The following is a 13827-nucleotide window of genomic DNA, read 5'->3' as shown; positions in this document are numbered from 1 at the left end:
TCCCTGCTATTAATCACAATACGATTATGTAATCACCCCCGTTTGCTTAAATGCCATTCGGCGTTAGTCATCTTTTCACACTTAAAAAGAATATCTTCAAGAGTACGAAACAAACATTTTGACGAGGCAAGTCCTGTCAGACCTGATACTGGCTGTTGAGGCGCACGTTGCTGAGGTCCAGTTTCTGGTTCTGCTCTTTGAGCGCGTTGAGTTCGCCCTCCAGTCTGGTCCGCTCTAGCTGGACTGTGCTCATCTCACCACGCAGAACCGAAACCTGAGCCAGAAGCTCCGCCTGCACTTGGACCCACTCCTTCTGCAGGTTCATGTACCTGGGGGCAGTTCATCCATGAGTCAAGCAATCAGTCCTTCCACTGGCCCAGTTAAAGGGATAATTAGGCAGTCCTATAGAGTTTTAGGAAGCAGTCGCTCTGTTGTAATTATCAGTCGGCGAGAGATTATAATGGCCAAATAACGATAACCTTTTATGCATACAAAAGTGACATGCGTAGCGTGCTGTGCATCAACAGGCTTGCGAGATGCGCTGCATTGTATCAACTGTGGCTTTTCCACAGAACACCAGAGCAGGAGGAAGCGGGCCCTGACTCATGCTTGTGGTTCGAGAGAGGCCCCCGTGGGGAGTCAACGGCGCGGCCGCACACCAGCGTTTGCTAACGAGCGAATGAGACTCGCCTCTCGTTTTCTGTTCTGAGGATCTCCAGCTCTTTCTCTCGCTCCACCTGCTCTTGCATGGCTCGCTCCATGCTCTCCCTCTCTGCCCGCACCACCCGGTCAGCCTCCTCCAGCTGGGCTTTGCTCTCCATCAGTTCCTTGTGCCTGGGCACAGGCAGTGAAACTGTTTTTGCTGACTGTGTCAAAATAGGTGACAGTACAATAACCAATGTGTCCAGCCTAGATAGTGATTTTACTAGTATATTTACTAGCTTCTGAGCAAATAACTATATATGTATATAAAGTCAGAACAGAATTTTTGACTGAAATAACATTAAAATGCATCTGAAGGTGGAATCTGTTTCTGTTTGGATTCTCAGAATGGTAATTTAAAAATGTGCACTTGTCCTTTGGTAGGCTATGTTCTTTACATACAAATGTAACAATAGTATAAGCGCTCACATCACTTTACGAATAAAGCAGTTTAGGAGTTAAATCCATAGGCTTTGTCGAATCCCTTCCTGATGGTTAGCTGACTGTACTGTGGGGGATTTATGGAATGCTTTCGTAAATCTCCCACTTTTGGTTCTGGCTGTGTGGTGAACCTTACCTGGCCTCCAAATCTTTGTACTGAGCCTCCATATTCCGACTGCTGCTCTTCAGTAGTCTGTGCTTGGCCAGTAGCTCCTCTAGCTCCACCTCCTGTCTTTGCTGCAGAGCTGTCAATCTCTCGTGGTCACGCCTTAAGGCTTCCGAACGCACTGCTGACTCGTCCCTCTCTTTCTGCCACACCTTAGACTCCACCTTCAGGGTGGCACAGCGCATCTCACTCTCTCTGCACCGTGCCAACACTGTGGCATGCTGGGAGCTTAGAGAAGCCTGCTCCACCTGAAGGGTAGGCACATGCCAAGAGAAGACAGAGCACTAGAGTGTTTCAGACCCAATCGGGAAATGCAGAGCGCCCCCAGCAGCTGCTGTGCTAGATCTGAGAGTGGGTACACTTGGCACAGACAGTTCTCTATACACACACACACACACACACAGGCACCTGCAGCTTGGTGTTGAGGTCCTGCAGCTTGGCACAGTTCTCTTGCAGGCTGATGGAGTGGCGTTGCAGCGTGTCCAGCTGTTCTCGCAGCTGTGCACAGGCCGCCTGCGACTGCTCCAGCTGCGACAGCAGTACCTCTCGCTCACGCTGCAGCACTGCATTCTGGGACACAGCATGGGCAGGGCAGCTGTCAGCCCATCAGATATGTTCATCTCTTATGTTTACTTTGCATATTTAATTTTTTTGACAATCGCACCGCTGAACGCGCGCAAACCTCTTTCTCCGTGTTTATCAGTCTCTCTTTCTCAGGCTCCTGTGCCTCCCTGTTGGTGTCCTGTCCGTTGTCCTCGAGGGTTGTGGTATAATCAGCGACAGAAAGAGACTCACTGTGCTCCGATCGCACACTGCCAGCATTCACCTCGGTGGAGCTGCTTCTCTGTACTGGAGATTGCCTGATTGGCTTCAAATCTGTCACTGCTTCTGTATCAGAATGAGAGGGAGGGGCAGTGACCTCTGACCCTGCGCTGGACCGCGGAATCTGTAATTGCGCAGTGGTCATTTTCATTTTGGCTTCCAACTCTTCAAGGGACTGGTTCAACTGGACCACCTGACTGGACAGCCTCTGAGATTGGACTCTCTCACTGGCTAGCTCCTAATGTTTTCAAAGGGGAACACAATTAATAGAATAAACTTTGTGTGTTACAAAAAAAACAAAAAAGCACGCCCCACACACGGGTCAGACCTGTGTTAAAGAGGTGATCTGTGCGCTGTTCTCGGCATTCAGTACGTTCAGTTGCTGCTTCTCCTTCTGCAGTTCCTCTAGCTGGGAGCAGGTCTCTTTAAGCTGGGCAAGTTCATGACACGCACGTCTACAGAAAAACGAGGCAAATTCGTCAGCTACGGTGTGTGACGTTTCTGCAGCAGCGCAGTGCACTCAGCCACTTATTTAGTAAAGCCCAGCGCGTATACATCTGTGCTTACTCAGCACAAGCCTACTTCACTGGACCATTATGCACACACTTAACCCAGTGGTGTGTCCATCCGTAGCAGGACTGAAAATGACTGTGTAGAATGTGGCACCTAATCCACTGGTGGCAGTTTACTGGGCTTAGTTGGGTTTTCTGGCGGTAAAAATTCAGGAAGCGATATACTTCCCAGAGAAGACTGCTTAGCTGACATGGGCTTGGACATATCTTTGTCTGCGCTGGTGAGCGCAGTACTTGTCTGTACCTGTGCTGAACCTCCAGGCTGCAGGCCCTCTGGTTGCCGTGCTCCAGAGCAGAGGCGGTGCTCTCCAGCTGCTGGCGGAGTCGGGCCATCTCTCGTTCTCGCTGCCTCTGCTCGCGCCGCTGGCTGTCGAGCTCTGACTGACACGCTTCCTTCTCCTGCTCCAGCCGCACGACCTCCAGCATCGCCTGGTCACGCCCTTTGCTCAGAGACTCCACCTCAAGGCCAGATTCCCTCAGCTCAGCTTCTAACTCCTCCTCCCTGCGCCGGCCGGAGTCTAAGCTCCGCCCCAAACGCTCAAGTTCGGCCTTAAGAGTTTGGTTGGTCAGGTCGAACTGCTCACTCTTTAAAATGACAAAAGAATATTTTTCTGAAGTCTTTTGTAAATTAATTTACATGTGACCATAAATAAGGTTTTATTTATCTATTTTTTCCTTTTTACAATAGTCCATGTTAGTTCATGTTAAATTACTTATTACCACGTACAGTCATAAAGGTTGTTTTAAATCATGATTAATATGGTGTGGTACAAAACCCTTAAATGAAATGGCTTTCATTGAACTGTTCAGACTGCTTTATCCAAACAATTATTTCTCTTTACTTATCCAATCATTTATATTTTTATTTTTCCCTTGTAAAAAAAAAAAAAAAAAAAAAGCTCTTGCCATTTGACTTAACCTAGATTTATAAAGGCTGGCTTATTAAGCTGTATTAGTTTTGGAACTGTAGATATCAAAGCTTAACGAACACGCCATCCCACCTTGCGCACTACTGCCCGTAGAGAATCTATGGTAGCCTTAAGGGTGTCCCTCTCTCTTTCCAGTGCAGCTCTCTCTCCCTCTAACTGAGGAATGACTGCCGCTTCCAGCTTCTGCAGTTCGACCTGACTCTGCAGTCGCATCAGTTCCTCCTCCTTGTGCATGGATTCACACTGCAAACTCTAGCACGCACAAAAACATGTATTAAACAAGTACCTTTAAAAAAAATATATATCTTTGTCCAGACTTTTTCAATGGCCTTCTAAAACCATTAACAGTCTTCTCCTTCCCTGTGTAACTGGACGCAAGACAACTCGATATTTGATTGGCTGCCCTCAGGACCCCTTTTCTCCAATTGGCGATAATACAAGACCGATGATACCTCGATCTCCTTTTTGGCTTCGCTGAGGCTTTCCGCTGCTTTCCTCAGCCTCTGGCTCTCAGCCTCCAGGAGAAGCAGCTTCTGCCCGGCCTCCTGGCCCTTCCTCATCTGCTCCCCCAGTTTGGAGCGCAGCTCCTGGATGAGAGCCGCCTGCCGCTCGCCCTCCTCCTCGGCCTGCTGGAGCTGGCTAGCCAGGGCCAGGGCTTCCTGGCTCAGCTTCCCCTCCGCATCCTTCGCCCCTCCTCCTTGTTCACTTTTCTGTGCATCTCTCTGGACATCTGAAGGGCCTTGGGCCTGTGCCAAGCAGCTTGCTGTTTTCTTTTTTCTTCCCTCCATCCATTTCTCTCCTTCTGCTTCTCCTCTCTCTTTTCTTTCCGCCTCATTAATGACCTCCTCTTTTCTGTCTCCGAGGAAAACCTCCTCCCCCTCTCCGTCTTCTCTCTGCGATCTCATCACGCCTTCTTGTCTCGCCTCCCTCCGGCTGGCCTGGTTCTCTCTTCCATTGTCTTTGCCTTCACACTCCCCTCTGGAAATCACTTGCTCCACCTCTCCGGCTGACCCCTCTCCCTCCTTCTCTCCCAGGCTCTGTATTACCTTCAGCTCTTCGAGGCTTCTCTTCAAACTGGAATTTTCATTCCTCAGGTTCTGAAACTGACAGTTCGAAAAGGGTTTGAAGGGAGCTGGTATCTCTTCTGGGCCTGTAGCTCAGAACCAGTAGTTCAAACACAGAAACAATTGTGCTGTGTGTGTGTGTGTGTGTGTGTGTGTGCGTGCGTGCGCTGAAACTGAACCGAAGCCTCACCTCTCTCAGTGTGTTCTGGTGCTCTTCTTCCAGTTGCGCAAATCTGTCTGTCTGGCTCTGTAGAGCCTCTTTTACCTCAGGAGCATTGCCCTGCAGAAGAGGCACAATATGTCATACCTGTTACAATTAAGATATGTCATATCAGTTACAATTACAATATGTCATATCAGTTACTCAGTGCACTAAAAGAATGAAGGAAACTGAGGCTATTGAGAAGTCCACTCAAAATGGATGCTTTGATTGGACGTAGAACAGGAGCTAATGTGCAATAGCATGACCTAAACAGGATGGATGAAGAATGGAGCCAATAGCCACACAATACTAATAGCCATCTCGCACACGAGATGTAATTAAATTGCTAAATACCAAAAGAAATGTCTTTGGCCCAACATGTACCATTTTGCATTAAGCAATACTTGGCAACACTGGGGGAAAAATAAAAGATTTCCTGACCCTGAACAAATTGGCAATTATCTTTTAGGAGCCACAGTTCATTAATCCTCCCACACGTGCTTTCACCATGCAGATATGCCAACCTTTTCCCTGCGCAACACAGGAGTCTTGGGAATCTTGCAAATTGTGTGTTAACTGATGTAACGGATCGGTGATTTTCACCTGATTCAGTAAAAAGTGCAGTTTCGTTATTGGTACTAAAGTGGAACTCCGGGTCTAATTTGGTCCTGCAGACCATTACAGTCATAATTGTTCAAGCATTCATGCATTCTGCATTTGGTACTGGCCATGATGTTTGTTAAACTGTGGTAGCCAACTGCAGATAACTTTCAGCCTTCAGTTGCCCCATGCTCTGTAATTCATATTTAGTTACTGACAGCTTACTATTGAACCTTGCAAATATCTGTCATATACTTGTCAAATATTTCTCACATATATATCTTAGGACTGTGGAAATGATTTGTTTCTGACCTGCTAGCATGTATCCATTATTTTCTTACATCAAGACACCTCTGACATAATGACGGCAGTTTATAGATATGAGGGGGAAGAAGATTGAAATGATGGAAATGACAGTGAGTTTGCTATCCTTCACTGAGAAACCATATATAAAGCCTGCATTTTTAAAATGTGTCTATATTTTTAGACCTCCCTGGTAGATAAAGTATCCAAACAGGATAATAATAATGTTATTGGAGAATAACGGAGAAATGACAGTGAATTTTGGCTCTGGACAAGCTGCTGTCTCAGGCAGCTATGACCCATGACCCCTGCCCCCTGACCTCCTGCTCGGCCAACATGTACTCCAGTCGTCTCCTCAGTTCTGCATTTTCATTCTCAGCTCCCAGAAGTCTGAGTGAGGATGCCTCGTCAACCTCCACGCTGAGCGGTTTCAGTTCTGACAGACAGAGACAGAACAGAGAGAGAGAGAGTGAGTGAGTTCATATAGAGAGGATCAGGGCGCGCAATCAGGATAATGTCAGAAAGCTAATATCCAGCATGTGGTTGACACGTGGACTCAGACGGTGACGGCGTAGCCAAGCGTTGCATTCACCGGGAGTGCGGGGCCTCTTGGTGTCGTGAAGCTCTTCATCAGACTCCAGCTCTGACTGGAGCGCATGGGGATGACTCGCACTGCGGATGACTTCAGCGACGTGAGAGAGACGCTTCAGATCCACCTGCAGACTCATGTTCATTTCCAACAGCTCATCCACCCTCTGCCTCTCCACATCCCGCTCCTGCACACACACACACACACACACACGCTGAGGCTTCCTACTTCTTGCCACTTTCCAATTACTATATTCAGGAGCTCCATTCAATAAGCATGATCAAAAGCCATCAAGAGCAGCAAGCATTTGCAAAGCTCTCTCCTACCGCCGCCGTGTCTGCGAGTTTCTGCCGGGTCAGAAAGCTGTCCTTCTCCAGCTCCCTTAGAGCAGAGCAGCGTGCCCGTACATCTGCCAGCTGTTCCTCCAGTAGAGCTTTGTTCTCTTGCAGCGAGGCGCAGTACTGTTGCTGTTCCTGCCGGGGGCGAAACTGAGGCTTAGTTGCACATTTGCTAACTTAAACTAAGTGGCAGCATGACTAATGCAGTCTGCCTGGGTTTGAGTATTTCATCCATGCCCAAAAAATGACTTGCTTATTAATGACATTCCAGTTTATAAAGTGTCATTTCAGTTGTATTGCTTTGTTCAAACCATGAGTCCCAGTCCCTGACTAAAACCTCTTCACTGGTCTCAGTACAGTCCCTCATTAAACCACATCACTGGTCTCAGTACAGTCCCTGACTAAACCTCATCATTTTTCTCACCACAAAACTACTAGTTACTACTCTGCAAATGCTTTACTTAAAGATGTTGTGCCTTCAAAAGTAATCGGTTCTGGCCATTGGTTTTCACCAGCGTAAAAATCACGTCTAAATATATGTGCAATTATGATAGTCATTATGGTCATAACAAATTCAAAACACACAGACATCAAACTCTTAAAGAACACATTCTTGGTTTTGACAAGCCTCCGCCATGCTTAAAGATTCAAAAGAAAAGCACAGATGAATGACGATCTACCAACTAGAATCTGGGTTACTGTTCCAGAAACAGATCAAGCTGCGACTAAGGTTTGAAAGGAAGTTCGATACAACATTACCTTTCTTGGGGTAATTCAGTTCAAACAGGCTTTTATCTGTTTTTGTTATGGAAACCTACTTATTCCAGAAGGTATTGAAACTAATGGCCACACACACAAAAAAAACCTCTATAACAGAAGCTACTCAGTCAGTCGGTTGGTTGGTCAGAGGGCTCCTTTCCCAGTGGGCATGTTCTACATCTGTCTACCTTCAGCTGTGTGCGGTAGAGATCCAGGCTGCGCAGACGATGTGTGCAGGACTTCAGCTCCATCTGCAGCTGCTCTGTTCGGGCAGCCTTCTCGCGCAGAAAGTCCAGCTCGTCGCGCAGGCCCCGGCTGACCCGAACCTCGCCCTGCAGTGCCCGGTTCTGCCCCACCGTACACACCGTGAAAGGAAGAAGTTGGACGACAAGAGAAAGTTCACTCACAATGTGCAATATTACTACAATTACAATAACTGTGCAAGTAATATGATTTTTAAACACCGTACACAGATGCCGTAACCTATATGAGGCTAAATAGTCATTTGATGTTCTTAAAATCTAAAGAATAAGGGGAGGGTTTTGCAGTTAACTTACCTCACACTGTAATCTCTTTAGTTCTTCTTCCACAGTTTGTATTTCATACTTGTAATCCAACAATTGATCTTCTTTATCTTCGCTGAAAATTGTTTTAGAATGACAATACCCACTATAATCATCTTTGCCTGCTTATTTAAGTTGCTTCTTAGTAGTTAATGCATACATTTTTACTCACACACACACATATGAAGCTTAAAATAATCCCTTTCCCTTGCACTCAGAGGTAGGCGCAAAAAAGCATGCATGTACACAGACCGACACACTCACAGTTCCTGTTTGAATCGCCGCAGTTTGGCTTTGCTGTCTGCTAGTTGTATAGACAGTCCCTCTGGGGTGCTGTCCCACAAGCCAGTAGGGGGCGCCGCAGGGGCTGTAACCACCTCACACTGCACACACAGTTCTGCTATCCTCTGTGAATCAGGCAATGGGGGAGTGTTTCAGCAAAAGGGTTTGAGTGCTGTCAGGAATTCGGTCCTCTTTTGATTTTCTAATCAGTTTTTTTGAAAAATGCTGTTTTTTATCTTTTATTTTCAGGAATGGATGTATTAAATTCAGGACAGAACACTGAGCTTGGGCAAAGACGATTCCCAGTCATTTCCAAGAATGTGTCAAGAACCTTAACTGCAGCTGAAGTAAGTCCCATATAAATGCATTTCAGGACTGTCTATGACCTGGTCATGTGCAGATGGCCATGTCCAGACGTCTGGCCCGCAATGACATGCCTCAATCCGTGACTAGGAAAAGCCTGAAAGGTTCCTTCTCCTCTCACCTCCAGGTGTGCGTCCCTCTGTGCCAGGAGACCTTGGATCTGCCGGGCTAGCGAGCTGAGCAGGTCTTGGGCATGCAGGCCATCCAACGCGCACACGTCTCCATACTGCAGCGGCAGGACTGCACTGGGGTCCTGGGTCACCTGTGGCAGCACACATCAGCATCACACACCACGAGGTTAGCTGCTACTCAATCTGAGCCTCGTATCCCACTACATGTTGACATAGAGCAATGGTGCACATAGTCAGAGCTGACCGGAGATTAAACTGCAAACGTAAGTAAACCTATAGTCATCCTTTGTATTTTTTGGGAAAAAGCATTGAAAAATATTCTATGAAACGGGTTTTGTTTTCACAGGGTAAGATTTGTATTCTAAAGCAGTACCAGTTAGCTGGGGTTAAAGTTATACAAAACCTGAAACAGTTCCTGGCACAGTGGAACATAATCATAGACCCACAAAGAGGCTAGACTAGGACTAGCAAATGTTTCATTTAAAGCTTCTAAACATCAGAGTTATATAACAGCAGAGACTCACAGCTTGCCAGGAAAGCAAACACCATATGTTAACACATAGTTACAGTGAACTGGTAGATCTCATTAGAATTGGACACAGACCAGGTGACACAATCACCAGAAAATTACAGCTAATTGTGACATAATGACAAGGCCATTAAGGCTACATATCAAACTTTGATGTCCTAATCTACTTTGTTTCTTATCTTTTTCTAATTGGACTCAAAATATTTTGTAAGCAAGTGATGCTAAAATGACACCACCAGTGGCTCTGTGATTGTAGTCCAAACTGCAAAGCTCTTGAAGGCATGGTTCGTTCTTTTTTTTATATATCTGATTGATGTTGGTGGTGTTGTTTTTTTGTTGTTGTTTTTTTTTTCCTTTTCTTTTTATTTATTTATTTATTTATTTATTTTTATTTACTTCAATCCTGAATGTAGAGCTGAAGAAGATCATGCAATTAAATTAGCAATGATGGAAGTTACAGCAGTGGAAGCCTATGATAACTATGTCACACCTGTTTTTGCATTTTTTGTCTAAATCATAAAAGCCCTAATTTAGGGAGCATTTTTTCATTTTACAGGTCCATTTTTTAAAGCTAAAGCATAAAGTTCCTGCCTAACCATCATGCGTCATTTTCAGATATGACGATGCATGATAACAAAGTTTCAAATAATGAAAGTATTAGTATTCTTCATAATATATACAGTATATTATCCATATGTTTGCGGGACTGCCAGTGGGCTCGTTAATATTAACCCTGCTCCCATATTTTAATGTGCTCTACTAAAGTGGCCAGCAGGATTCTCTCAAGTGATACTGAGACTCAAGAATAAGTCGCAAGAATATAATAATGACAAAGAATACTAATAACATATGGCAAGTGCATAAGTGCTGTGGTGTGACAAAATCTGGAAAGACTGACCTCCTGGATGCAGAGCGCAAGATCTGCCTGGGTCTCAATGTCGAGTGACTGGATTTGCTGAATGAATGTCTCCTTCGTCTCACACTGATCACAGTAAGCAATAAGAGTTTGCGCGCACACACACACACACACACTCATTTCACTTCTGAATTTTACTGCGTTTTGTTTGACACTCAAAAAAGTAGTTACCTGTACTGCACATCCCAGTAACAGAAGCAGCAGCCTTCTTAATTCCTCCATAGCTCCCTCTGTTGACCACAGAGAATGTGAATAAAATATGTTGCTGGTTATCACTGGTATCAGATGACACACACAACCCTAACATTCGGTTATATACGCTGAAACAATAAAACGTGATACCAAAATGTTAATCTCAGACAGGGTGAATGACACAGGGAGCCAGATCATAGGCTTCTCACCTGTGAGGGGGTCGCGCCCCAAAACAGCTACATTGGGAAGCGGCATCAGAACCAACTGCTGGAGATTTTCCTAGTGGTAGAGGTAGAGATGCGTGCATATGTGAGAGAGCGCGAGAAAAGGAGTTAGAAAAGCACTGGTGTATGGTTCAAATTTGTGCTGTGCAAAGAGACAGAATCATCTGCACACCACCGCACTCAAGCCATTTTATTAGGTACAATATTTTGACCCACAGGTTCAAATTTCTGTCACATTACTCATTCATTAATCATCTAGTAGAGTGAGTCTAATCTGCCAGGCAACAGAGATGGTATTAACCATTGTCCCTAATCAAAAGGGCTAAATTTAAAACAAAAATGTTAAAGTAAATAACTGATGAATGTGGACCACATTTCTTTGTTTTGTGTCAGTTCATCTGCAGTTTTAGTTAAGATTAAAAAAGCATAAAAAGAGACAAAAACCCCACTTCTAGACATCATTCATAGTAGATAATGGTTCTTTCACACTTCTAGGACACTTGAAACAAGAAGTGAAACCACAAAAAAAATAATAACAAGATGACCACAGTTCTGTTTTGTTCAACTGACTTACAAGATTCATTTTGTTCATATGACTTATACTGTTTGGTCACCTGATTTAAGTCATTGTTTTGTGTAAACATCTGCACATATGGTGGATGAGTACGATATGCACTTTTACTTATTACATTTACATTTATGGAATTTAGCTGACAACTTTATCCAAACCTACTTACAATTATGACTGAGCACAACTTGAGCAATTGAGGGTTAAGGGCCTTGCTCATGGGCCTAACAGTGGCAATTTGGCAGTGGTGGTGTTTGAAACGGCAACCTTCCGATTACAAATCAAGTTCCTTAACCAATAAGCTACCATTACTATAATTAGTACCTTTTTTATTATTGTTTTTTATTGTATTTTAATATGTACGGATTTGTTTGTTTTGGCCACCCCTACACTTTAAAAAAATGTCGTTATGCATATAGGGGCTGCATAGGTAAGAATATCTTGCCCAAAAACAGTCCCTTTGTTCAGAAATGTATCCATCACATTTTCTACCTGTATTCTGCATTCAGGTTTCTAGAGGAAACAATGAACAGGCTAGTGTGCATTAACCTGGGATGTGTGATCACTACAGCGACACAGGGAAATGGCTTACGGCACTTTGGCCCTTTCCCCCTTAGGGAACCGGTTACTATTCCTTTCTCTATCCAGTAGAGTAATTGCACACAGCAGACTCAACTTGGATTTTTAACTCGCTTTGGAAATTCAGTTAGTCTTACAGACAAAGCTCTACTAAATCTGGTTACCTGATAGTAGGACCGCAGGTGCCTATTGAGGATGGAGAAATTCTGAACTCTGAGGATCTTGTCATCACCCACATTTTGATAGATCTCCTCCACCTTTGGATTAGGATCACTGGGGAAAATAAAATGACCAATGGAAAGCAACATATTTTAGCTGTTTTACTGTTTTGGCTTTTTTTTGTTCCACAGAAATGGAAGCCATTATCGAGAGCCTGCCCTACATGATTCTCATGACCTCGTTGAGGTAGACTCCATTCGTGAGGTGCAGGTACAGCCTAACTACGTCGTGGGAGTCGGAGTTCACTCCAATTTCCTCTTGGGGAAAAGGATCGTTGCCCTCGTCATCAAACATATCCTTAAAAAGATTCACCTTTAAAAGGAAGACAAGCATCTCAAAACCATGCGTGAGAGAAACATTTTAGAAAAAAGATTTGAATTCAGCATTCAGCAAAAGGTACTATAAGCTCTACCTACTTTATTTTGGGAAGCAAAAAAGTTCACATTTTTTCCGGTGTTAACCAATTACTAATCATTCATTCCCTATCGTAGCATTTTCAGTCTCACTTTGGAGTTGACTACTTATTGTTGGTCGTAGAAAATAAACATTAACATTTATAATTGTAAACAATCCACGCTGTTTTATAATGGCACTTTATTAATATACAGTGTAATTAAATGAAATGTTAATTTAAAACTTTACTGAAGCACGTACCCATGTAACAAGGGCGCATCCCATAAATTCTTCTAACATTTCCGTAAAAGTAGCGTCCATCTTGCTCGAACCTTACCAAGTTTTTTAGTCCTTCCTATGAGAACGATTGTCTAATCTATTATCAAAGTGTCAATGAATGTTCATGATTAACATATATATAATAGCAAATAAAGTTTAGTTTAGACTCGAGTCCACTAAAACAGAACCGTTGGCATTTCTTTTTGCTGCCACAGCCCTTCTGCTTTTCTGCCACGTTAGTGACACACTTTGTAACCACCCCGGAATTTAAAAAAGCCATTACATCAATTCTGTTCCTCCTTGCAGAGCGCTCCTGAAACATGTCATCCGCTACTGTAGGCTTGGTAGGTTAACGCATAACGGACCTGGCAGCGCCTTAGTGGGTGTGCATGCAGGGGAAATAAACTCCAAAGCACGTCATTGTTTTGTACTACTTACCACATATCTTTTGTCGTGTTCATCAGGTAGAGCACGCTTTCTAGGTTTACAGGTTTTCTGGTGGTTCCTAGGACGGTGTCTGGGACAGTACAGGTGTCTCGAAATTGTTGAGTCTGATGAGTGAATCCGCAGCGCCATCGCGTGGTCGAAGTGAGATTTGGGTTTAAAATCTTTGTTAAATGAATAAGAAATGGTGACACAGTACTGGGTTGTTTATAAGCACTTTGGTTATTGTTTGTTAGCGGTGAATATACTGTATGAGCGGATGCTTTGACAGCAGTTATGGTATTAGCGGCTGTCAAACGGATAAAGAGATTGCATGCAACGTGACACGGCCTGCGACCGACTCTGCCCTTCAACAGTTTATTCCCCCAGTTATTTATAAACCACAATCCTGTTCTCTCTCTCTCTCTCTCTCTCTCTCTCTCATATACACACTCCCTTTGCATTACCTTCTCCCATATTTGATATGAACCATGAAGAAAATAAGTCCTGACAAAACCGATGACTGTGAAGGTTTTGAACTGAAATAGCAATTAAAGGTGGTGGGAAGCAAAGAAACAGAAGCAAGAAAATGCACACAAAAAAAATGTGTGCGAAGAAAATAAGTGCTAGGAGCATATATAAATAGTTTCCAGGAGAAGATATGTAAATAGCAGTGGTA

At 44.2% G+C, this 13827-nt stretch overlaps 1 protein-coding gene across 5 annotated transcripts in view; it reads right to left on the bottom strand.

Annotated features, from left to right (window-relative positions):
* The window catches only part of ccdc88b (coiled-coil and HOOK domain protein 88B), a 15837-nt gene extending 2384 nt beyond the window's left edge, over window positions 1–13453 (bottom strand). Inside the window, exons 1-23 of one of the 5 annotated variants that reach the window (XR_014117651.1) lie at window positions 13164–13453; window positions 12217–12365; window positions 11999–12107; window positions 10673–10742; window positions 10443–10501; window positions 10254–10337; window positions 8817–8957; window positions 8315–8457; window positions 8045–8126; window positions 7676–7834; window positions 6717–6863; window positions 6394–6577; window positions 6122–6237; window positions 4887–4976; window positions 4085–4735; window positions 3705–3884; window positions 2948–3288; window positions 2460–2586; window positions 1974–2369; window positions 1718–1879; window positions 1280–1557; window positions 691–834; window positions 143–329 (exon numbers count right to left, since the gene is read on the bottom strand). Coding sequence is in view for 4 of the 5 variants with exons in the window: in XM_081699167.1 (XP_081555293.1) it covers window positions 143–329; window positions 691–834; window positions 1280–1557; window positions 1718–1879; window positions 1974–2369; window positions 2460–2586; window positions 2948–3288; window positions 3705–3884; window positions 4085–4735; window positions 4887–4976; window positions 6122–6237; window positions 6394–6577; window positions 6717–6863; window positions 7676–7834; window positions 8045–8126; window positions 8315–8457; window positions 8817–8957; window positions 10254–10337; window positions 10443–10501; window positions 10673–10742; window positions 11999–12107; window positions 12217–12365; window positions 13164–13301 (4137 nt within the window). In the remaining variant the exon portion in view is untranslated. Of the gene's footprint in view, window positions 1–142; window positions 330–690; window positions 835–1279; window positions 1558–1717; window positions 1880–1973; window positions 2370–2459; window positions 2587–2947; window positions 3289–3704; window positions 3885–4084; window positions 4736–4886; window positions 4977–6121; window positions 6238–6393; window positions 6578–6716; window positions 6864–7675; window positions 7835–8044; window positions 8127–8314; window positions 8458–8816; window positions 8958–10253; window positions 10338–10442; window positions 10502–10672; window positions 10743–11998; window positions 12108–12216; window positions 12366–12707; window positions 12976–13163 lie in introns of those variants that run through there. The other 4 variants (XM_081699167.1, XM_035532400.2, XM_081699168.1 and 1 more) reach the window with 4 other exon arrangements.
* Between the last annotated feature and the right edge of the window lie 374 nt (window positions 13454–13827).

This window comes from Electrophorus electricus, chromosome 16, assembly GCF_041902795.1.
Source record: "Electrophorus electricus isolate QZ-2024a chromosome 16, ASM4190279v1, whole genome shotgun sequence".
NCBI classification, from domain to species: domain Eukaryota; kingdom Metazoa; phylum Chordata; class Actinopteri; order Gymnotiformes; family Gymnotidae; genus Electrophorus; species Electrophorus electricus.
This window is presented reverse-complemented; position numbering and strand designations above follow the sequence as displayed.